General features: G+C 50.3%; 1 protein-coding gene across 5 annotated transcripts in view; it reads left to right on the top strand.

Annotated features, from left to right (window-relative positions):
• The window catches only part of GPT2 (glutamic--pyruvic transaminase 2), a 44,252-nt gene that overhangs the window by 14,312 nt on the left and 4,958 nt on the right, over positions 1–24,982 (top strand). For 2 of the 5 annotated variants that reach the window (XM_003126995.5, XM_084960348.1), the window contains exons 5-10: positions 4,118–4,251; positions 7,548–7,791; positions 14,981–15,060; positions 16,964–17,100; positions 22,121–22,295; positions 23,907–24,062. In XM_003126995.5, coding sequence (XP_003127043.1) covers positions 4,118–4,251; positions 7,548–7,791; positions 14,981–15,060; positions 16,964–17,100; positions 22,121–22,295; positions 23,907–24,062 — 926 coding nt within the window. Of the gene's footprint in view, positions 1–4,117; positions 4,252–7,547; positions 8,038–14,980; positions 16,600–16,921; positions 18,827–19,607; positions 20,471–21,659; positions 22,296–23,906; positions 24,063–24,982 lie in introns of all 5 variants that reach the window. The other 3 variants (XR_014805957.1, XR_014805958.1, XR_014805959.1) reach the window with 3 other exon arrangements.

Below are 24,982 nucleotides of genomic sequence, written 5' to 3'. Positions count from 1 at the left end.
GCCTGCCCCTGTCTGAGCACACACCAGAGCATACCAGGCACTGCTCTTGGCTCTGAGGGACCCTGGTGAACAAGGCAGGTGGAGTTTCTGTGTTCATGAAGCTCCCTGTCAGATTTGGGAGAAACAAACATCAAAGAGAATTAACATGAGCAAGTTCCCATTGTGGCTCAGTGGTAAGGAGCCCAACTGGTATCACGAGGATGCAGATTTGATCCTTGGCCTCGCTCAGAGGGTTGAAGACCCGGCGTTGCCATGAACTGTGGTGTAGGTTGCAGATGTGGCTCAGATCTAGTGTTGCTGTGCCTGTGGTGTAGGCTGGTGGCTACAGCAACAGTTCAACCCCTAGCCTGGGAAACGTCATAGGTCATGGTTTGTGGCCCTAAAAAAACAAAAAAAAAAAAAAGAAAGAAAGAAAGAATTAAATGAAAACATAATCTAATTTTCATGAGTTCTTGGAGAAAGCCAAGGGCTGTGGCCTTATAACAAGGGATTCTGATGGGGGGGGGGGCGGTGTCAGGAGAAAGGGGCATTCAGATTCATGTGGCAGATGAGTAAGAGAATCTCTAATGCCTACCAGACAGGAAATGGTGTGTGCAAAGGCCCTGAGGTTTATGAACTGAGTGTGACTGAGTGAAAGGGCCTGGGTGTGATGCGGCCGAGGGATTCATCAGTGGTGGTGGTGCCAGTGTGTGGGTCGTGGGAGGCAGGTTGCCATCAGTCTCACAGCAGTGGCCTTACTTGGGGGTGTGGTGGGATAGGGCCCAGCAGAGGGTAGATGCTCTACAGAGATGCACAGAAGAAACAGGTAGTGGTCTCTGCCCTCTAGTCAACATGGGGAGGCAGGGCGTCATCTGTATAAAATAAAATAACTGGAAAAATCATAGGCTTAGGAGAGAGGCTGGGGTGAGGCTGTATCTCAGGTCTCCTGGAGCGAGACTCGATCTGAGCTTTGAAGGATGAGTTTGTGGCTTAGAGCATAACAGAAGCTGGAAAGTCTATGGCCACCAGGAGCAGGGAGCTCATCAGTCAGGGAAGGCCTGGGAGTTCAGGGAAGCAGGTGCACTAGAGGCAGGAAGATGAGATGAGGAGGCTCGGCCCCATGGAAAGGGCCAGGCCCCATGGAGTGGAAGGGAAGGGGACACTGAAAGAGGGCAGAGGGACTAGGGAGCCCTGGAAGGTTTCTAAGTGATTGCAGAGAAGTCACCCGGTGGGAGAAGGATTCTCTAACACCAGCATCTGTACCTCCCCACTTTTTTTTTTTTCCCGACAAAATAGTCAAATCCTGGAGCGAAGACATTGTGGACCTACAGCCATCCACAATGGACAATATTGTATGAGCGAGAAATAAACCTTTGGAGTTCCCGCTGTGTCACAGTGGGTTAAGGATCCGGCATTGCCACAGCTGTGGCAGAGGTCACAACTGTGGCTCAGATTCAGTCCCTGGCTCAGGAACTTCCATATGTCGTGGATACAGCCAAAAAAAAAGAAAAAAAATCTGTGTTGTAAGACGTGAAAAAACAAACAAAACCCCCAAATATTTCAGATGTATTAAAATACCCTAAGTAATATGACAAGATTCTGTACCCGCCACCCAGATTTGTACATATTGTTTGCTTCTTGAACCTTAGAGAAGTAGTTCAGCCCCTCCCCTTCCCCACTCCACGACAGGGAGAGTGGGCCCAGTGCTGCCCAGACTCTCTTTTTTTTTTTTTTCCCCCTTGTCTTTTTGCCTTTTCTAGGGCTGCACTCACAGCATATGGAGGTTCCCAGGCTAGGGGTTTAATCAGAGCTGTAGCCACCGGCCTACACCAGAGCCAGCAACGCGGGATCCGAGCCACGTCTGCAACCTACATCACAGCTCATGGCAACACTGGATCCTTAACCCACTGAGGAAGGCCAGGGATCGAACCCGCAACCTCATGGTTCTTAGTCGGATTCATTAACCACTGAGCCACGACGGGAACTCCGCACAGACTCTTAAAGTGAGCACCTCCTGGGTGCTGGGCCTGGACTACTGTGCACTGAGGCCCAGAAAAGAGTCAGCCACTTTCCAGAGCCCCATCCTGCCTCCTGGGGTTACTTTTGCCAGTCTTAGAGGGCCTGGCAGTTTTCTTTAAATGTGTTATGAAATTCAAATGGTATAAAAGGATAGAGAGGGAAAGATCTCCCTCCCACCTCTGACTCCAAGCCTCCTGGTTCACTGTCCCAGAGAATTCACCTCACCAGTTTGAGTCTCCTTCCACAGAGATTTTGTGTAGGTACCTATTTTCAGTTTCTTTCTAAAGACATAAATAATGGCCTGACATTTAAAAAAAAAAAAAATTAAGGAGTTCCCATTGTGGCTCAGCGGTAATGAACCTGACTAGCATCCATGAGGATGCCAGTTTGATCCCTGGCCTCACTCAGTGGGTTGGGGATCTGCCATTGCCATGAGCTGTAGCATAGGTCACAGGCGTGGCTCCATTCTGGCATTGCTGTGGCTGTGGTGTAGGCTGGCAGCTGTAGCTCTGATATGACCCCTAGCCTGGGAACTTCATATGCCAAGGGTACAGCCTAAAAAGCAAAAAATAAAGTAAATAAATAAATAAAAAGCTTCAACACAGTAAATGTTAAACATTTTAACATAGTAAAATTCACAAATGTTAGTGTGCAACACCTATGTGCATGCATACTTGTGTGACCCCTGCCCAGATTACAACCCTGAACAGTGCCCACCACTGCAGGAGGCGTTTTCCTGCCCCTCTGCTGTCAATACCCTCAACCACTGTCTTATAAATGGTGATCTGGATTTTGACCCTCAATGGCAGCCTGAGGAGACTGTTGACATGGGATGGGGGCAGAGGGCTTGTGTCCAGCCGCCCCAGCAATCTGGGTTGATGCTGCTGAGGGCTCTGGACTCCTGAGCTGGCAGGTAGCACCTTTTGGAGTTGACCGTTCTCTCATGTTCAGTGGAACCACGTGTGAGCAACAGTGATAAAAGCATAGCAGTCCCCCAGAGTTCCCGTCGTGGCGCAGTGGTTAACGAATCCGACTAGGAACTATGAGGTCGCGGGTTCAATCCCTGGCCTTGCTCAGAGGGTTAAGGATCTGGCGTTGCTGTGAGCTGTGGTGTAGGTTGCAGATTTGTCTCGGATCCCACGTTGCTGTGGCTCTGGCGTAGGCCGGTGGCTACAGCTCCAATTTGACCCCTAGCCTAGGAACTTCCATATGCCACAGGAGCGGCCCAAGAAATGGCAAAAAAAAAAAAAAGACAAAAAAAAAAAAAAAGCATCGCAGTCCCCCAAAGAGTGGATGTGTATGGATAACGGAATCACGTTGCTATACAGCAGACATTACCGTGCCATTGTAAGTCAACTATACTTCAATTAAAAAAATAAATGAAGGCATTCCCATCGTGGCTCAGTGGAAACGAATTGAACTAGGAACCATGAGGTCGCGGGTTCCATCCCTGGCCTTGCTCAGTGGGTCAAGGATCTGGCGTTGCCGGGAGCTGTGGTGTAAGTCACAGACATTGCTTGGATCCTGAGTTGCTGTGGCTGTGGTGTAGGCCGGCAGCTGTATCCTCAATTCAACCCCTAGCCTGGGAACCTCCATATGCCGCGGGTGCGGTCTTAAAAAAAAAAAAGCAAAAAATAAAAATAAAAAAGGAAATTAAAAAAAAACCATGGCCACCCCAGCTGTATTGGTACATACTGTCAGAGAAGATATGTAAATCCCAGTAGGGTGGATAACGCATAAGGGCACCATTTATCTGGTTAGAAGCCAGGGCCGGGAATAATGCCTGATGTCTAAGTAGGTTCTCAGTAAATACCGGTTGGATGAAGAGATGGGTGGGCAGGTGGATGTGGATGAATGGATATGGGTAGCAGATGGCCGGATGGATGGTGTGTGGGCAAAAAATGGGGGTAGATGGATGGATGGGAGGATGGGTGGACGGAGCCCAGTGGGCGGTTAAGCAGCTTGCCACAATTCGGGTCTGGCATAGTGGGGGTTGGGCCCCCCTGAGACCTGCCTGACCTCCCCGACCCTCCCACCCCCAGGCAACTATATGGATGTCACAGACTCTAGGGGGTCAGACATCCCGCCTCTAGCCACCGCCTTGCTTGCTGTCTTACAGGCTCCTACAGCGCTAGCCAGGGCGTCAACTGCATCCGTGAAGATGTGGCTGCCTACATCACCAGGAGGGATGGCGGCGTGCCTGCAGACCCAGACAACATTTACCTGACCACCGGCGCTAGTGACGGCATTTCTGTACGTGAGAGGGTGGCTCCTCATTGCCCAAAGTTCCCCCACGCGAAGAGCAGCCCCGTATGTTAGGGCCCATTAGCAGGGGGACAGGCCTAGGAGGAAAAGCTGGCCTCCCTTTGGTCCCTGCCCTCTGCCCCACCCTGGTACCTGCTGTCCTTACCTTGTTTGGTCTTCGTGAACCTGGATGCTCCTGCAGCCTCGGTTTCCCTCCCCGGTGGCACCAGCAGGTCCAGCCGGGAGGAGTCACGGGGCACTCGAGAGGGTGCCCATCCCAGGGCATCGGCCATTCTCTCACTCAGCACGTCCGATGTTCTTCTCGTGCCAGGCCCTGTGCCAGGTGCTGGGGAGATCAGACACGTGTAACCTCTGCTTCCAAACCAGACTGGCATTGATAACACATGAGTACCTGTCACATTGGAAGCTTTCAGTTTCTCTTCTGGAGAAGACACAGTGTCCCAGGAAGGAGTGGCAGGAACCCTGGCCTGGAGGGGCGGGCTGCGGGGGCCCAGAGGGTTTCTCCAAGGAAGGCCGAGCAGATAGAGATCTGCAGGAGGGTCAGCATGAACTCAGGGAGGCGGGCGGCAGAGCGGGGGAGTAGTCTGAGCAGAAGGTCATCATGTGCAGAGGCCTTGAGCTGTTTGGAAATGGAGCATGGGGTAGGGGGTGGGGACAGGCACACATGGTGAGGGCCAGTCACCAGCAGTGGGCTGGGAGGCAGGGGTGCGGGGGTGGCTTGGCCTGAGTCGGCCTGAGTCCTGCAGGACTTCAGAGGCCACGCAGAGGATTTGGGTAGCTGTCCTAAGAGCCGTGGGAGCCACTGAGGGATTTGAAGCAGGCAGGGAGACAGACAGACACTGGATTTATGTTCTTAAATTTTTTGGATTTTATTTTTTGTGGGTTTTTTTTTTGTTTGTTTTGTTTTTTAGGGCCACACCCGAGGCACATAAGGGAATCCCAGGCTAGGGGTCGAATTGGAGCTACTGCTGCCGGCCTATACCACAGCCACAGCAACGCCAGATCCAAGCTGCATCTGCAACCTACACCTCAGCTCATGGCAATGCCAGATCCTTAACCTACTGAGCGAGGCCAGGGATCGAACCTGTGTCCTCGTGGATGCTAGACAGATTCATTTCTGCTGAGCCACAGTGGGAACTCCATATGTTCTTTTTTTTTTTTTTTTTTTTTTTGGCTCTTTGCCATTGCCTGGGCCACTCCGGCGGCATATGGAGGTTCCCAGGCTAGGGGTCTAATCGGAGCTGTAGCCACCGGCCTATGCCAGAGCCACAGCAACACAGGATCTGAGCCGCATCTGCAACCCACACCACAGCTCATGGCAATGCTGGATCCTTAACCCACTGAGCAAGGTCAGGGATTGAACCCACAACCTCATGGTTCCTAGTCGGATTCGTTAACCACTGAGCCACAACAGGAACTCCCTCCATATGTTCTTAAGCTTTAATTTTGGCAGGGAGGGGACACAGTAGGTGTGAGGGAGCATTTAGGAAGAAGAGAAGTGGCTCTATCCAGGGGTCGCTGTGGACAAGATGAAGAGGGGCTGGTATCAAGGGTTCCTGGGCAGGAGGGGCTGAACTCGGGCAGAAGGATTTGAGGGACCCTTGGTCTCTGTTCCCTTGCAGCTCATCCCCACCCACCACTCACTAATCCTCTCGACGCAGGGAGCTTGTGCTGTCTGACCTCCTTTTAATGGGGTGATCTGTGTTTCTTGACCTCCAAGGTTCTTGCTTTTGATGTCTGTTGAATGCTTTAGTCCTTTCTTACTGGAGCCCATGAGGCCCAGACGGCCGTAAGTGGTCTGCGTTCTCTCAGTCAGCCTCTCATGGCATTTGGGATTCTGGTATAACTCAGGCTCCAACCATGGCCTCTCCACTCTATTCTGCCATCAAGATCCCTCTTCCCTCCCAGGGAAGCGATCCCAGTGCCGATCCCAAATGCCAGGGACAGGTCCCGAGTGGGCCCTGTGTTCCCCTATGGCCCTGTGTTCCCTGTGGTCCCAGAGGAGGGGGAGGGAGGTGTCTTCAAGTTTCAGTGAGAAGGGAATTCTCATTGTGGCACAGTGGCTCAGTAGGTTAAGAACCTGACTTGTCTCTGCAAGGATATGGGTTCGATCCCTGGCCTTGCCTAGTGGGTTAAAGATACAGCATTACTGCAAGCTGTGGTGTAGGTCACAGTTGTGGCTTGGATCTAATGTGGCTGTGGCTGTGGTGTGGGTCTGTAGCTCCAGTTCTGCCCGTAGCCCAGGAACTTCCTTATGCCATGGGTTCAGCTTTTTTTTTTTTTTTTTTTTTTTTGTCTTTTTGTCTTTTGTTGTTGCTGTTGTTGCTATTTCTTGGGCCGCTCCCACGGCATATGGAGGTTCCCAGGCTAGGGGTCAAATCGGAGCTGTAGCCACAGGCCTATGCCAGAGCCACAGCAACGCGGGATCCGAGCCGCGTCTGCAACCTACACCACAGCTCACAGCAACGCCGGATCGTTAACCCACTGAGCAAGGGCAGGGACCGAACCCGTAACCTCATGGTTCCTAGTCGGATTCGTTAACCACTGCGCCACGACGGGAACTCCGGGTTCAGCTTTTTAAAAAAAAAGATTCAGTGGGAAGAATCAAATCATTGAAGTTTTTCACCCAGTGCAGCAAGGAGCTGAGCCTGAGAAAGAGGCTAAGCCTGTGTGTAATGTGTGGACTTGCCCAGAAGAGAGTTTGGGTTTATTAATTCAGTGAATTCTTGCCACCTCCACGGATGCCCCACAGGACTCCCCTAACCTGGTTTCTCAAGAATCCTTGGAACAAAGGGCCCACTCAGCGTTGGGAACCAGGTTGAAGTGCCACCTGGTGGCAGTGTCTGGGTACCTAATTTATCCCATTTCAACAGTGCCTTCCTTGTTCAGGGGTCTGTCCAACCTTGGGCACTGAGAGTTGCGGACCAGACAGATTCCTAGGCGCCACCCCAGACATTACAGAACGAGTTTCAGGGGTGAGGTCAGAGTGATTCTGAGATGGGGCAGTTTGTGGGCTGCTGCTTTAAGAGACCTCTAAAAAATACTACCGAGATTTAATCTTTACATGCCATGTGCTGGGTGAAGAGCTTGAAAGCATTCTGCTTCTATCTCATAGCAGACTCATTTTACAGATGGGGAAAGTGAGACTCAGGAAAGTTCAGCAACTCCCATGGGGCTGTGCTGGATACAGGCAGTGGGGTGTCTGGTGCAAGGCTGGGGTTGGGGCCTTCCTGCTTGTCTGCCGGCCCCCCAGGGCCCAGTAAGAGATGACTTCTCGGTTACAGACGATCCTGAAGATCCTGGTCTCCGGGGGTGGCAAGTCACGGACGGGCGTGATGATCCCCATCCCGCAGTACCCCCTCTACTCTGCCGTCATCTCCGAACTCGACGCCATCCAGGTGAACTATTACCTGGATGAGGACAACTGCTGGGCCCTGAATGTGAATGAGCTCCGGCGGGCCGTACGGCAGGCCAAAGAGCACTGTAACCCCAAGGTGCTGTGCATCATCAACCCCGGGAACCCCACAGGTCTGTGCTTCACTTCCTTGGGGGTTAATTGCGGGGGGGTGGGGGGAGGTGGGATTAGGGGGCTGGAATTTTGGACCATCTAGACATGAAAGAACTAAGAAATAGGAGTTCCCATTGTGGCTCAGTGGGTTAAGAACCCAGCATAGTGTCCGTGAGGATGCAGGTTCCATCTCTGTCGTCGATCATTGGGTTCAAGGATCTGGTGTTACCTTAGGTTGAAGGTCGAGGATGCAGCTCGGATCTGGCGTTGGTATGTCTGTGGTGTAGGCCGGTGGCTACAGTTCTGATTCGACCCCTAGCCTGGGAATTTCCACATGCCCAGGATGTAGCCCTAAAAAGACAAAAAAGAAAAAGAAAGAATGAAGTCCTCTCTGCTCTCAGAGTCTCAGTCCAGTTCCAGATTTGCTAACATAAAGCCATAGCAGGCCACCTTAGGAGGTGAACAAATGCAGGCGTTTTCTCAAGCAGGGTTGTACTAAGACTAGCTTTGGGGTTTTTTTGTTTTGTTTTGTTTTGTTTTGTTTTTTTTCCTGTTCTTGCATTTGCAAAGACTCTTCTCTTTGAGGTCACACACAAAGCATCACCATTAATCACAGCGCTCATTTTACCTTCACTCCCACTTGTTTTTCTGAACCAGTTTTCAGGTTGCTGGTGTGTGCTCTTTTGGTTTTTCTGTGACGCAGCATTGCTGTGTATTCTGAGGCCTAAAAAGGAAATGCCATATTAAAAACAAAAGCAAACAAACCCCAAAAACCTATTTCCAGAAGTTGAAAAGAACTCCTAATTTTGCATATTTTTCTTTAGAAAAAAAATGAATGCACAGTTCTGCCCGTTTTGATCTTTCCGGGCTGCTGGCTTCATGTGCCCCCGATGCTGTTCAGATGTGGAGAACAAGGGCTTCTCTCTCCTCCTTTGTTCAGATGCACTGGGGCAGGGCCAAAGCGTGGTGGAGTTGATTGTGGAATCTGCTTCTTGGGAACATCAAATGATGCTCCAATCAGCTGAAAGCACCACTTGAATTCCTGAGTGCAGAAATGGGTGCAGCTGGTTTATTTACGCCCACTGCTTGGGGGAAGGGATGGCGCTTCTAACTGGGTGCAGTAGGAAAATGTAGGAAAATGACAGAGCCGGATTCTCAATCCTGGTTGAATCACAAAGGGAGCTTTTAAAAATGCCGAAGGCCAGGTCGCACCCCAGAATTTCTGGGGATGGGGCCCAGGCACCAATATTCCCGTGCAGCGGAGGAGGAGATGCAGTGCTCTAGGACAATGGTTCTAACACTTGAGCTTGTTAAAGAAACAAACTGGGGGAGGAGTTCCCGTCATGGGTCAGTAGTTAATGAACCTGACGAGTATCCCTGAGGACTCAGGTTCGATCCCTGGCCTCGCTCAGTGGGTTAAGGATCCAGTGTTGCCGTGAGCTGCAGTGTAGGTCGCACACACAGCTCGGATTCCATGTTGCTGTGGCTGTGGTGTCGGCTGGCAGCTGCGGCTCCAATTCAGTCCCTAGAGCCTGGGAACCTCCATCCACCACGGGTGTGGCCCTAAAAAGACAAAAAAAAACAAACAAACTAGGGGAGTTCCTTGGAGGCTTGGTGGATTAAGGATCTAGGATTGTCTTGCTGTGGCATGATTTGATCCCTGGCCCTGGAACTTTTGCATGCTGTAGGCGCAGTCCAAAAAAACCCCAGAAAAACAAACTGGGCCCCAATTCTAGGCATTCTGTTGTAATTAGGCTGGGGTGAGGCTTGAAATTTTGCATTTCTTTTCTTTTTTAGCCATACCTATGACATATGGGAGTTCCCAGGCCAGGGATCAGAGCCCCAGCTGCAGCAACGCCACTGCGCCACAGTTGGAACTCCCCAAAATTTGCATTCTAAGAAGTTTCCAGGTAATGCTGATGCTACTGGTCCTCCACTGGGAATAGTAGGTCCTACATGTTAGGAAATATTCTGTGTACCTAGTTTACATCATAGGGTTGGTAATTTCTCGGCCAAGTGCTTATTATAAAACTTCGCCTGGCTATCTGGGGAGAAATTACTGCTCCAGAGACTTTCCTGCTTTAGGTCAAAGGGGGTCATGTGTGTGTATATCAATATAAAAAGTTTTTCTAAAGAATAACTTTACGAGGAGTTCCCATCGTGGTGCAGTGGTTAACAAATCTGACAAAGAACCATGAGGTTGCGGGTTCGATCCCTGGCCTTGCTCAGTGGGCTGTGGTGTGGGTTGCAGACGTGGCTTGGATCCCACATTACTGTGGCTCTGGCGTAGACAGGTGGCTGCAGCTCCGATTCGACCCCTAGCCTGGGAACCTCCATGTGCCATGGGAGTGGCCCAAGAAATGGCAAAAAAAGAAGAACGTTATGAGCAGGCTCTCTGGAACCATAATGTGGGAAAAATCCACTACTGCAACATGGGGGGTGGAAAATAGAAACTCACCCCAAATAACCCTGTAATTGTCTGGATGACACACTGTGACCGCTTCAGCTAAAAAATGTTAAAATGGACTGGGGCATTAGTTAGCCAGGGCTCTTTGGGTTTCAAGATAGAGACTCATCTTAGGACCGAAGGGAGTGGATCTCTGAAGTCCAGGGTAAAGCAGCACACTTGAGTCAGTGTCCCTGTCCTAGGGACATCAGGCCATTTCCCAGCTCTGCTTGTCTCTGGGCTGGAGTCCTGCTCAGGAAGCATCTGTTCTGGGAATGGCCTTCAGCAGGTCCAGCCTTTGCCCACCCGTTAGACGTCCCCCAGGCAGAGAACCTCGCTCATAGTTTCAGCAAAAGCCCCAAGCCAGACTCTCACTGGAGCACCTGCCTGTGTCTGAACTAGTCATATCACTGAGACTGACTGACCAGGTCTGTGTCCCATGTCCCCTGCTGGAGTTGAAAGAGAGGGACTTCCCAGAGGACAGCTGAGTGCTGTTACTCAGAGAAGGGAAGGATCCTGGGCTGCACGCGATGGGTATTCTTGTTAGGTTGTGGGAAGCTCCTTTTGGCCTGGCTTCTGGACACTTGGCAGACCCTTCTCCGGCCTTCGAGGCCTCTAGCAGAGCCACCTCTTCTATGAGGTGGGCTCATGTCTCCCACACTGGGCACAGCTGTGCCCTGCCCTTTGAGCCCATGTGTCTCTCCTGCACTGCCACTTGTGTTTGTCTGTCCATTGGCTCTGCAGGCACATTCTGAGTGACGGCTTTGCCCTGGGCACTGGAGAGAAATGAGGACTCTGTCCTTGTCCTCCAGTTGGTATCACCCGCACCAGGGACATTTTTTGGGCACAGCAGGTCTCCTTTCCTCTCCCGAGCCTTGGGCTTCCTGGGGCCTGGCCCTCACTCAGGTCTCTGCTCTCTCCCTGGTCTTATGTGCATATGGTTTGACATTCTTGGTGCTCAGATCTTTGCTTGCCTTCTGTCAGGATACACTTTGTGATGGCAGCCCTGGGAGGGAAGACCAAGGGCTTTTGTAGCAGGAAATTTAGCCTTTCATGTCTGTGGGGACAGTGGCTGGTTCCTTGTAGCATCCAGAGCTGCCACCCTTCCCCATTCCCAGAGCCCTAAGCTTGCTTCCTAGGGAGGCCAGGTGGTGCTTGCTTGGCAGAAGACGGCTTGGTCCCTTAAGTACAGGCACTTACATAGTTTAAGTCTGAAATCCTAGCTGAACCATACCATGTTCTTATAAGATACATCTATATTTTTTTCTAAGACTTAGTGTTCTCACACAGATAAGAATATAGTTCCCATTTAGCTCTGTGGGTTAAAGATCTGGTGTTGTCACTGCTGTGGCACAGGTTTGATCCTTGGCCTGGGAACTTCCTTCTGCCTCAAGCAGAGCAAAACAAACAAACAAACAAAAAACCATGGAATTCCTATATATTTCTTTTTTCTTTCTTTCTTTCTTTCTTTTTTTTTTTTTTTTGTCTTTTGTCCTTTTTAGGGCTGCACCTGTGGCATATGGAGGTTCCCAGGCCAGAGGTCTAATCAGAGCTGCAGCTGCCAGTCCACACCACAGCCACAGCAACACCAGATCTGAGCCACATCTGCAACCTACACGACAGCTTACGGCAACGCTGGATCATTAACCCACTGAGTGACACCAGGGATCTAACTCGCAACCTCATCGTTCCTAGTCGGATTCGTTTCTGCTACGCCATGATGGGAACTCCATTTTTTCTTTTTTTAAAATATATATATGCAATTCCTGCTGTGGTGCATTGAGTTAAGGATCTGGTGTTGCCACTACTGTGGCTCAGATTTGATTTCTGGCCCAGGAATTCACACATACACACAAAGAATATAGCTACTTTTATTTGTTGTTTTGTGTGTGTGTGTGTGTGTGTGTGTGTGTGTGTGTTTATTACTCAGTGAATTTACCACATCTGTTGTATAATGATCATCACAATCCAATTTCACAGGATTTCCATCCCACAGCCCAAGCACATCTCCCCACCCCCCAAATTGTCTCCTCCTGAGACCATAAGTTTTTCAATGTCTGTGAGTCAGCATCTGTTCTGCAAAGAAGTTCAGTCTGTCCTTTTTTTCAGATTCCACATGTCAGTGAAAGCATTTGATGTTGGTGTTTCATTGTATGGCAGACTTCACTTAGCATGATAGTTTCTCGGTCCATCCATGTTGCTAAAAATGCTGGTTTTCCATTCCTTTTAATGGCTGAGTAATATTCCATTGTGTATATGTACCACATCTTCTTGATCCACTCCTCTGTCAATGGACATTTAGGTTATTTCCATGTCTTGACTATTGAAAATAGTGCTGCAATGAACATCAGAGTACATGTGTCTTTGCAAGTCATGGTTTTCTATGGATAGATGCCCAGGAGTGGGATTGAAAGATCAGAAAGGGAACTTAGGGAACCAATCCCGTTCACCATCGCATCCAAGAGAATAAAATACCTAGGAGTAAACCTACCTAACGAGACAAAAGACCTGTACTCTGAAAACTGTAAGACACTGATGAAAGAAATCAAAGATGACACAATTAGATGGAAAGGCATACCATGCTCTTGGATTGGAAGAGTTAATATTATCAAAATGACTGTACTACCTAAGGCAATATACAGATTCAGTGCAATCCCTATCAAATCACCAAGGACTTTTTTCACAGAACTTGAACAAAATATTTTAAAGTTTGTTTGGTAGCTACTTTTATTTGTAACCAAAATGTAACATATTCTGCATATTGCTTTGCATCAAGATCATATTCGGCAGTTCCCACTGTGGCTCAGTGGTAACGAACCCGACTAGTATCCATGAGGACATGGGCTTGATCCCTGGCCTTGCTCAGTGGGTCAAGGATCTGGCATTGCCGTGAGCAGTGGTGTAGGTTGCAGACGCAGCTTGGATCCCTCATTGCTGTGGCTGTGGTATAGGCTGGCAGCTGCAGCTCCGATTCAGCCCCTAGCCTGGGAACGTCCAGATGCCACCGGTGCGGCCCTTAAAAAAAAAAAAAAAAAAAAAAAGATACATATGCATATATAAATAACGCATGTGCACATACATACCCACGTAGATATATACATAACATCCACAGATGCACATTTGTGTAGAGTAAAGAAACAGGAGTTCCCATCATGGCACAGCGGAAATTAATCCAACTAAGAACCATGAGGTTGCCAGTTTGATCCCTGGCATCGCTCAGTGTGTTAAGGATCCGGCGTTGCCGTGAGCTGTCATGTAGGTTGCAGACATGGCTCAGATCCGGTGTTGCTGTGGCTGTGGTGTGGGCTGGCAGCTGCAGCTCTGATCGGACCCCTGGCCTGGGAACCTCCATATGCCGAGGGTGCAGCCCTAAAAAGCAACGACAACAGCAAAAAAGAAATAGCCTTTTGCTAGAGGTCCACAAGCCTGATGAGTGCTTTTGCAGAAGCCCAGTGAGACCTCAGAGAGCCCAGTGCCACACTTACAGTGGCCTCAGGAGATAGTGGGAAAAGGTTTCCACCTTGTTGCATTTATTCCTTTTCCCACCTAAACCCACTGTCTTTGCTGTGAACTGAGGGGTGAATACTTTGCTGTTTGCACTCACTTCTCCAAGATGGGTGAAGTGTTGGGTCCAGCCCTGAAGGGAGGCCCTGACAAGGACACTGTGGGGCTTGGTCACATCCTCAGGAGCACAGCTCCCAAGTAGCCACTGATGGGAGAAGCCAGAGCTGGTGGGTGGGCTCATTGGTTTAGCCACTTCCTCTGGTGCTGGTTTTGAGCATGGGTGCTGAGCCCTCAGATCGTGTCCCTGCCACATGGATCTCGTGTGGGGAGAAAGTGTCACCAGTGCAGTTCTCATGGTGCTGCCACTGCGGGACTGGATCATTTAACACCTTCAGCTTTATTTTCCTGCTCTTTTTTGGGGTGGGAGGTGGGGGTGACACACCCATGGCATATGGAAGTTCCCAGGCTAGGGGTCCAATCAGAGCTACGTCTGCTGGCCTATGTCACAGCCACAGCAATGCTGGATCTGAGCCTCACCTTGTGACCTACATGGCAGCTCACAGCAACATCGGATCCTTTAACCCACTGAGCGAGCCTGGGGATCGAAGCTGTGCCCTCCTGGAACTAGCTGGGTTCATTACCATTGAGCAGCAATGAGAACTCCCTATTTCCCTGCTCTTTATGACACCCCCATGCCTTCCTGTCCTCCACCACAGAGCAAGACAAATATACCCCACCCTACACGCACGCGCACCTCTGATAAGAATAAGAAAGTCGAGGGAGTTCCCATCGTGGCGCAGTGGTTAACATATCCGACCAGGAACCATGAGGTTGGGGGTTCAATCCCTTGCCTTGCTCAGTGGGTTAAGGATCCGGCGTTGCCATGAGCTGTGGTGTAGGTCACAGACGGCAGCTTGGATCCCGCGTTGCTGTGGCTCTGGCATAGGCTGGCAGCTTCAGCTCCAATTCGACCCCTAGCCTGGGAACCTCCGTATGCCATGGGTGCAGCTCAAGCAAAGGCAAAAAGACAAAAAAAAAAAAAAAAAGAATAAGAAAGTTGAGTGTGAAACACTGCTTGCTCCACGTGGCCAGCTTCTGTGAGTCAGAGGGATAGGTTTATACCCCATCTGGTGCAGCGAGGCAGGGTGGTCTGAGCCCTGAGGGATCAGATGCCAAGGGATTCTGGTTGGGGGTCTTACCAAGGGACAATGCAAACAGTGTTAAAACCTCCCTTCTGCTTTTGTCTGGGAACTTTGCAGGTCAGGTGCAGAGCAGAAAGTGCATCGAAGACGTGATTCATTTTGCCTGGGAGGAGAAGCTCTTTCTCCTGGCTGATGAGGTAAGAGCAGCTTCTGGCTCTCTGGGGTGAGGGTGTGCTTTGCTCCAGGCCTGGCTGGTTTATAGCCAGAAAGAACTTTCTCAGTGTTGGAGGAGAGATTCCAGCCAGGATGAGGATGTTCTGTGTGACAACCTGTGAGACTGTGACCTGAGCCGTCCCTCTCTTGAGTTGGAATCTTGGTTCTAAGCTTCAGCACTGGTACCCAAAGCACTTTAAACTGGAAAAGGAAGCAGGTGGTGAGGTCACAGGAGTGGGGCTGCATCCAGGGACTCAAACCCTATTTTTCAGCGTCTCTCTCTCTCTCTCTTTTTTTTTTTTCTTGTCTTTTTGCATTTTCTAGGGCCCCTCCCGCGGCATATGGAGGTTCCCAGGCTAAGGGTCAAATTGGAGCTGTAGCCGCTGGCCTACACCAGAGCCACAGCAATGCAGGATCCGAGCCGCATCTGCACCCTACACCACAGCTCACAGCAAGGCTGGATCCCCAACCCACTGAGCAAGGCCAGGGATTGAACCCGCAACCTCATGGTTCTTAGATTCATTAACCACTGAGTCACAGCGGGAACTCCCCAGTGTCTCTCTCATTCCATCCTACTGCCTTGGCCTCACAGACAGGCTTGCTGTCTTCCCAGCCCAGGAAGAGAGCGATTTCTCCTGGTGGTTCCAGCAAAAGTCTCCAAACTGAGCCTCATTGGTGCAGCTTGGGTCCAGCACCCTTGCTGGACCCATACCTCTGGCCCAGTGGTGACCAGGCCCTGGACAATGGGTGGGATCACGGCCCTGTACCCCCAAACCTACAGACAGAGCAGGGGAGAGTGTTCCCTGAGGCAAATCGAGGGGCTCTTTCTCAGGACAGGAGAGGGTGCTGGATGGACAGAATGCTGTGTTCTGTGGGGAAGGGAACTGTCATTAATCCCTTAGCTGCTGCTTCTTGAAACCCAGTTCTGGAGACAAGCCTGCCCATTCTTCTCCAGCTTTGCAAGAACGAAATGAAAGACCTTTTTAGTCCTATTTTCCCTGCTTAATTTCTGCATGATTTCTCGTTAGTCATAGCTTCCAGCACCGGAGCTTCTTTTCTTTGCTCCTTAATACTACCCCCAGGCATGCTAAGTACACCCACGCACACTTGCGAACACACACACACACACACACACACACACACACACAGCTTACCCACCAAATCGTTAGTGATTAATAGCAGATGGACCTAAAATCCTCATTCCTAAAGGAGAGAAGGGGCAGCAGGGTGACCTGGTGCAGGAACCTCCTCCCTCTGGGTTTGGGAAGAGAAAGGAGGGGGAGGGGAGGAGGGGAGCTCTCCTTGGCTTGTCGAAGGTGGAGCCGCCTTACCTTCTGCTGTCCCAGAGCCTCAGTTTCCCTCCTGTCCAAACCGGGCAGGGCAGTTCATCTCCAAGGGCAGATGGGGGTCTCGTCTATTGTGTGCTAGACTATGTGGACAGGGAGGAACAGGCAGGTATGGGCGCTGCTCAGTCTAGTGGGGACACTGCCGGTGATGGTGGACAGAAAACCGAATGCTGTGAAGTGCTTCAGTTGGGGGCGGTCAGAGGGCAGGTCCCCGAACCGCTTTCATTACTCATCATGTTGCTGGAAGTGAGCTTGTTGCAGGAGGAGGAAAGTCTGCTCAGGCAGGTGGTCTGGAGACTGGGTGCGGCTAATGTGGGAGAATCCAGTGCATGTCCAGCCTGAGGCCCTCCCTCCTTGCTTGTTCTGGAAGGTTCCCTTGGGCACATCTGGCTTGGAAGTGGATTCTGAGGCTGGGCTTCACGGCCCGTGGCCTGGCTGTAGGTTGGCCCTGAGCACCTGTGCCCTCCCTCTGCCACGGCCTGGGGGGCTCAGGCTTCAGGGGGACCTGCCCTGACCGTCCCTGTCCTGTCCCCTCCTGCAGGTGTACCAGGACAACGTGTACTCTCCAGACTGCAAGTTCCACTCCTTCAAGAAGGTGCTTTACGAGATGGGGCCGGAGTACTCCAGCAACGTGGAGCTCGCCTCCTTCCACTCCACCTCCAAGGGCTACATGGGCGAGTATGTGGGCCCCCACATCCCCCCCCCAACTGCCCCTGGGCCTGCCTGGTCCCAGTGCTGCTCTGCCCTGCCCCACCTCGACCTGCTGGGCAGAGATGGCTGCCCTTATCTGTGGCGTCTGCTGACCTAAAAAGCAGGAGGAGACGGGCCTCACCTCCCCAAGGGGAGCGTGGTGGTGTGGGGACAGCCCCTGAGCAGAGGCTCTATAAAATACGTCCACAATGGAAATGAAAACAGGGACCTCACAGCAGCTTCTGGAGTTTTCTTCCAGCCGTGTCACTCTTGCCTGTCCCTGCTGACAGTGACTGAAGTCTGAGGGGCCAGAGAAGGCAGGTTAAGGGGACAGATGCTGTCAGGCCAGCGGGCCACGCTCTGTGTAGCAGCTCTGCATGTACCTGCCTTAGCATCACGTGACCTCTGGGGCCAAAGAGTCAGCTTCAGTCCTGTATTTGTTTATTCATTATTGAGCCCCTGCTGTAGTACTGATCTGGCACTGAGGTGACAGCAGTGAGCAAACCTTAGCAATCCCTGTCCATGCAGAGTTATGCTCTAGTGAGTGGATAGAAGCAGCAGACAAATGAATATCATGCGTCCAGTGGACAAAAATAATTAGGGGAGACGTGGGAATGCCGAGAAGTGGGGGGTGGTCACTGGAGAGTTGGCTTTTGAGTTAAGACCTAAGGGAGTGGATATGGGGAGCTACACAGGTATCTGAGGAAAGAGCCTTCTAGACAGAGGGAACAGCATGTGCCAAGGCCCTGAGGTGGAAGGAGCAGCTGTTCAAAGAGCGGCAAGACTAGAAAGGAGTGGGAGGGAAAGTGGCAGAAGTTGACAACAAAGAAGTCATAGGAGGCCAGATCACCTCGGTTATTTTTTACCTTTATTCATGACGGAAGGGAGGAGTTCCTGTTGTGGCCCAGCGGGTTAAGAACCTGGCATAGTGTCCATGATGATGCAGGTTTTGATCCCTGGCCTTGCTCAGTGGGTTAAGGATCACGTGTTGCCACAGGCTATGGTGTAGGTCACACATGTGGCTCGGATTTGGCATTGCTACAGTGTAGGCCAGCAGCTGCAGCTCCGGTTCAGCCACTAGCCCGGGACCTTCCATGTGCTGCAGGTGTGGCCCCTAAAAAAAATAAAAAATAAAAAAATGGATGGAATGGGAATCCCTTGGTGAGTTTGAGCAGAGGTGTGACTTCGCCTGACTTTGGTTTTACCAGACTCTCTGGTTGCTATGTGATGGGGGCAGGGACAACAGAAGCAGGGACTCAAGTTAGGAGGCTGTCATAGTCCAAGTGAGATCTCGTGGGCCAGGGTAGACACGTGAGAAGAAGATGCTGGATCCTAGATATATTTGAAGCTGGAGTTGACAGGTGTTGCTTAAGGGGAAAGGTGGATGTGTGAGAGAGAAGTCAAAGATGATTCCCAAGATTTTTGTTCAAACTACAGGAAGGATGGAGTTGCCATCAGTAGATGAGGACGGCTGTGGATGAAGCAGGTGTTGGGGAAAGACTGGAAGTTGGTTTTGGTTGCGTTATATTTGCAAATGCCTATTGGATGCCTTGTCGGAGATGGATGTGTGAGTCTGCAGCTCAGAGCTGATACCCAGCTGGAGATTTGGGTTTGCGATATGTTAGTGTATGAGTTATTAGATAATTAAATCTCTGCATTCAGACATCTCATAAGGTGAGAGCAGAGATAGAAAAGAGGTCCAGGAGTTCCTGTTGTGGCTCAATAGTTAACGAATCCAACTAGGAACCATGAGGTTGTGGGTTCGATCCCTGGCCTCGCTCAGTGGGTTAAGGATCTGGCGTTGCCGTGAGCTGTGGTGTATTCGCAGATGCGGCTCGGATCCTGCATTGCTGCGGCTATGGCGTAGGCCAGCAGCGGTAGCTCCAATTAGACCCCTAGCCTGGGAACCTCCATATGCCTCAGGTGCGGTCCTAAAAAGCAAACAACAACAACAACAAAAAGAGGTCTAAGGATTAGGCCCAGGGCCTCACTGCTCAGAAGTTAGGACAGGAGAGGAGGAACCTCAAAGGAGACTGAGATGGACAGGCTGGTGCATTTACAGCTAAGGGCATTCATTTCCCAACGTTGGGGGGTTCTGCCATGTGCCAGGTGTCGGGTTTGGGGAGGGGGTCTGGAGGCCATTGTAACTGTGAAGCTTGAAGAAATACTTCGGCCAGGTTAAGGGAGCTGTCCCCTTGGGATGGTTGCCTGGCTGTCTTCAGCTTTCTTTGATGTGGGCAGAGGATTGGTTTTTGGGTTTTTTGTTTTTTGGGTTTTTTTTTCGGTCTTTTTGCCATTTCTTGGGCCACTCCCGCAGCATATGGAGGTTCCCAGGCTAGCGGTCGAATCAAGCTGTAGCCGCCGGCCTGCACCAGAGCCACAGCAACGCGGGATCCAAGCCGCATCTGCAACCTACACCACAGCTCACAGCAATGCAGGATCCTTAATCCACTGAGCAAGGCCAGGGATCGAACCCGCAACCTCATGGTTCCTAGTTGGACTCGTTAACCACTGAGCCATGACGGGGAACTCTGGGCAGGGATTGATTTATACTAGTCTTTCTGGTCTACCTCGCTAGCTGAGCTCTCTCCTTGCTGGACTCCCATGCTGTGTAGCTCTCTTCAAAAACAAATAAGTTCTCTATTAACTCATTTTCCAAACTCAGAGTGTGTTTATCACATACCTATCCAATCTCTCCATCTGTATTATTAATTACTTTTTTCATAGTAAAACCCAGGATATTGGTAACCTGAGTTGGTATCCTATTGCCCTCAGATACTAATTACCTAGAATTAGACTGCTTTGCTCAATTTGATTTTCTGCTCCTCAGCAGAGGGTAGAGGAGAGAGTTTCTTCTTTCAGCCTTTGTTATGAGAAACCTTTCAGAGAGGCCATAATTTATCGTCCCACCTTGGAAGGGCCAGTTGAGCGATCAGATGGGGATTGGTCTTTGCCAGCTCACTCTGCAGCTTGATCCCAAAAGCATTTTCTTGAGTGTCTCATTATATCAGGCGCTCTGAGGTTGGGTGGGTGCAGTGTATATACAGAGGAAGGTAGGATCAGGTGCCTGCATTTCTGCAGTCATTAGTCTGAATGTTATTAATCACAGTCCAGAGAAGGAGACACAGCTCCAGAAAGTGTGGCTGATGGAGCTGATTTGGTTCTGAAAGTTTTTTTTGTTTGTTTGTTTGTTTTTAGTTTGTATCGTCTCATTGTATGATCTCAGCATATTCTCGTGAGATTTGACTCCATATCAATCAGGATCCTTTTGTCAATACATAACAAACTCAACTCAAACTGGCCTACATCAAAATGGCATTTAAAAATATCCATATCAGGGAGTTCCCGTCGTGGCTCAGTGGGTTAACAATTCGGCGTTGCCGTGAGCTGTGGTGTAGGTTGCAGACGCGGCTCGGATCCCGTGTTGCTGTGGCTCTGGTGTAGGCCTGTGGCTACAGCTCCGATTTGACCCCTAGCCTGGGAACCTCCATATGCCGCGGGAGCGGCCCAAGAAATAGCAACAACAACAACAACAACAACAACAAAGACAAAAAAATATATATATATATCCATATCAGGAATTCCCACTGTGTCTCAATGGGTTAAGTACCCAACATAGTGTCAGTGAGGATGCTGGTTTGATCCCTGGCCTTACTCAGTGGGTTAAGGATCTGGCGTTGATGTAAACTGTGGCATCATAGGTCGAAGATATGGCTCAGATCTGGCATTGCTGTGGCTGTGGTGTAGGCCGGCAGCTGCGGCTCTGATTCAACCCCAAGCCTGGGAACTTCCATATGCCACAAGTGTGGCTGAAAAAAAAAAAAAAAAAAAAGGTTACTGTTAAAAAGTCAAGGAGTGAAGTTGAATCAGGGGACTTAAAGATATCAGAAGGTTTCTGTCTCTGCTTTCTTGCTTTGTCTCGTTTTCTTTTCTTTTTTTCTTTCTTTTTTTTTTTTTTTTTTTGGTCTTTTTTCTTTGTGTTTTTTGGGTAGCACCTGAGGCATATGGAGGTTCCCAAGCTAGGGGTCCAATCAGAGCTACAGCTGCCAGCCTATACCACAGCCACAGGAACACGGGACCTGAGCTGCATCTGCGACGTACACCACAGCTCATGACAAACGCTGGATCCTTAACCCACTGAGCAAGGCCAGGGATCAAACCCGCAACCTCATAATTCCTAGTTGGATTCATTTCCACTGAGCCACAACAGGAACTCCTTGTCTCGTTTTCTTTGTTAGCTCCGCTCTCCTTTGGGTTGGCTTTGCTTTCAGGCAGCAAGAAGTTCCAGCGAAGTCCTTAGGCTACTGCCCATGTGCCCACCCTGGGGACCTGTGCAGGGGGTGCCTGGTCTGAATTATGTGCCCCTTTGGAGCAAGGCTGGTATATTAGCGTTCAGGCTAAACAGCTATAACAAAAGGTCCCAAAATACAGTGGTTCAAACTAAATGGAAGTGTCTGTCCTTTTTTTTTTTTGTCTTTTTGCCTTTTCCAGGGCCGCTTCCATGGCACATGGAGGTTCCCAGGCTAGGGGTCTAATCAGAGCTGTAGCTGCTGGCCTACACCAGAGCCACAGCAACGCAGGATCTGAGCCACGTCTGCAACCTACACCACAGCTCATGGCAACGCCGGATTGTTGATAACAGTCCAAAGGCAGGGGGAGTCCAGGGCTGGCTCTGCCCCATGAGGTCATTTAAGGATGGGCTGGTGGGATGGCTCTGTTTCCTCGACATGTGGCATCATCACGAACACCAGGGCTGCTGCTCCAACGTCTGTATTTCTCAGGAATTGGAAAGAGGAGCGAAGAGGGAATGGGCATGCTTCTAAGGAAGTGAAGTGGAATTTGTCCATACCACTTCTGTTCGCTTTCCATTGGCAAGAGCTCAGGCATACCTGGCAACTCAGTATTGGGCATTCGGATGGTTACAGAAGATGCTGGCTGGCTGGCTGGCTGCACTAAGTAGAGGTCTCCCTGTGACGGGTGGGTCCTCTCCGCCTCTTCATCCTTCTAGGTGTGGCTACAGAGGCGGCTACATGGAGGTGATCAACCTGCACCCTGAGATCAAGGGCCAGCTGGTGAAACTGCTGTCTGTGCGTCTGTGCCCGCCAGTGTCTGGGCAGGCTGCCATGGATATCGTTGTGAACCCCCCGGTGCCAGGAGAGGAGTCCTTTGAGCAGTTCAGCAGGGTGAGTCTCCTGTGTCCCAAGGCCTATCCTCATCACTGCTGCAATCAGTGGGCACCACAGTCTCCATGGCCAGCGTATCCCAGATGGCCTCCAGAGGGCGCTCGTGGTCCACGTGGTGCCTGACTCTCCCCAAGGACGTTGTCTCGGGATGCAGCTGGGCTAATTTAGAAGTGGGAGGATTGTGCATGTGTGTGGGGAGGAGGAAGCGGATGAGCACAGCGTGGATTCTAGGCCATGGGCCTGCCTGTGGCTTAACCAGATGTCCTTGCAGCTGAAAGTGATCCAATCACACCCTTTTAACTGCAAGTGACAAAACCCCAACTCTAACTAATTTAAACAAAAATGGAGTTTATTGGTCATCTAAGCAAGAAGTCCGTTCCCAGCTGTTCCAGACTCACATCTTTTTCTTTCAATTGTGGTAAAATACTCAAACATAAAATTTATCATTTTGATCATTTTTTTAAATTTTTAATTTATTGGTTTTTTTTTCTGCTGTACCAAGGTACACTTACATGTATACATTTTTTTCCCCACCCTTTGTTCTGTTGCAATATAAGTGTCTAGACATAGTTCTCAATGCTACTCAGCAGGATCTCCTTGTAAATCCATTCCAAGTTGTATCCAATAACCCATTTTGATCATTTTTAACTGAACCATTCAGTGCACAAAGTACATTCACATTGTTGTGCAACCACCACCACCGTCTGACTCCAGAACTTTTTCATCATCCCAAACTGAAATTCTGTGTCCATTAAACAATAACTCCTCATTTCCCCTCCCCACAGCCTCTGGTTACCTCCATTCTACTTTCTATCTTTATGAATATGACTACTCTGGGTACCTCTTGTAGGTGGGACCATACAGTATTTGTCTTTTTCTGACTCGTTTATTTCAATTAGCATAATATCTTCAAGGTTCATCTCTGCTGTGGCTTGTGTGAGAATTGCCCCCCCCCCTTTTTAAGGCTGAGTAATATTCCACTGTGTACATGATGCTGCGTTTCCCTGATCCATTTGTCTGCAGGCCATACCTCTTCACCCCCCATTCCAGCAGTATTTGCAGAAGTACTTGCTCCAACTTGGAACACATGTCCAGCTCTGAGTCCATCACTGACGTGCTTTGCCTAGATCATGCGCCCCAAATACATCACATGAATCGGGGAGAGGAGGGTAGCTCCTCACAGTGAAGTAGTGGGGCCATCTCCTAGAAGCATGTTCTAGGGTGTTCCATCCAGGGCCAGTTTGATTCAGGCTGATGGGCAGGGATTGGTTCTTCTCATTTTCAGGAATGACATCTTGGTACAAGAGTAGAACCCATGATACAGGCTGCCCAGGACCCACCTGTGGCTCGTGTGCCCCTGCCCCAGGGCACGTGGTGGCCTCATGGGCTGAGTGTCCGTGCAGTAGTTCCCGCAGAGGGATGTGTGTTTCCCCCGAGCCAACCCCCCCAACCTCCCCCTAACACACCCCACCCCTGGTTTGTTGTGCTCATGCACACACATACTTGCCTTTCACCAGCCTGCCTTGTTCCCCTAGTTCGAGGGGGTAGTTTTCAGTGTCTGGAGTCTGATGTCCAGAGATGCTGACTCCTGTCCTTTCTCTGCCTCATTAGGAGAAAGAGTCCGTCTTGGGTAACCTGGCCAAAAAAGCCAAGCTGACAGAAGATTTGTTTAACCAAGTTCCGGGAATTCACTGCAACCCCCTGCAGGGTGCCATGTACGCCTTTCCTCGGATCTTCATCCCCACCAAAGCCATGGAGGCGGCTCAGGTCAGGGGTGCTGGATTGGGGCTGGCTCTCACTGGGTGCACTCGGGACTGCTTTTTGCCTTGGGGAGTAAAAGTTCTGGCCCCAGAGGCTCTGAACTCTGTGAATCCTTTAGTCAGATGTTACTCAATGTGTAAAGATGAGGTGCTTTTGGACACGCCGCCCTGCAGTGTGCACTGGTGATGGGGCAGGCATCAAGTCAGCCCCAGGTGGGAGGTGCTCTGATGGCAGGTGCCCAGGTGTGATGTGATGCATTTAAAACTAAACAACCAAAAAAAAAAAAAAAAAAAAAAAACAAGGAGTTCCCGTCATGGCTCAGCAGTTAGCAGACCCAACTAGCATCCATGAGGATGCGGGTTCGATCCCTGGCCTCGCTCAGTGGGTTAAGGATCTGGTGTTGCCATGAGCTGTGATGTAGATCACAGATGCAACTGAGATCCCAAGTTGCTGTGGCTGAGGCGTTGGGCCGGCAGCTACAGCTCCGATTGGACCCCTAGCCTGGGAACCTCCATATGCTGCTGCGGGTAGGGCCCTAAAAAGGCAAATAAATAAATAAATAAAACTAAAAGATGCTGGGGAAGCATAAGAGCTGTCTCTTCCACCTGGCCCACTAGAGCAGTGCTTTTCAAACTTAAATGTGTACACAATCACCTGGCTCCTATAAATGTTGATTCTGGAGTTCCCCGGTGGCTTAGCAGATTAACCTGGCCTTGTCACTGCCTTGGCTTGGGTGGCTGCTGTGGCGCGGGTTCAATCCCTGGCTGGGGAACTTCTTCATGCCGCAAGCTTGGCCAAAAAACCAAACAAAACCAAAGGTTGCTTCTGGGAATTCCCTGGTGGCCTATTGGTTAAGGATCTGCCATTGTCACTGCGGAGGCTCAAGTTCAATCCCTGGCCCAGAAACTTCTGTATACTACAGGTAC

Source organism: Sus scrofa, chromosome 6 (genome assembly GCF_054392235.1).
Source record: "Sus scrofa isolate SSC_HxYL_T2T_F1_AM1 chromosome 6, Sscrofa_HxYL_maternal_Yorkshire_Landrace_v2.0, whole genome shotgun sequence".
Taxonomy (NCBI): Eukaryota; Metazoa; Chordata; class Mammalia; order Artiodactyla; family Suidae; genus Sus; species Sus scrofa.
Note: the sequence above shows the minus strand (reverse complement) of the source record. Positions and strands in the feature narration are given on the sequence as shown.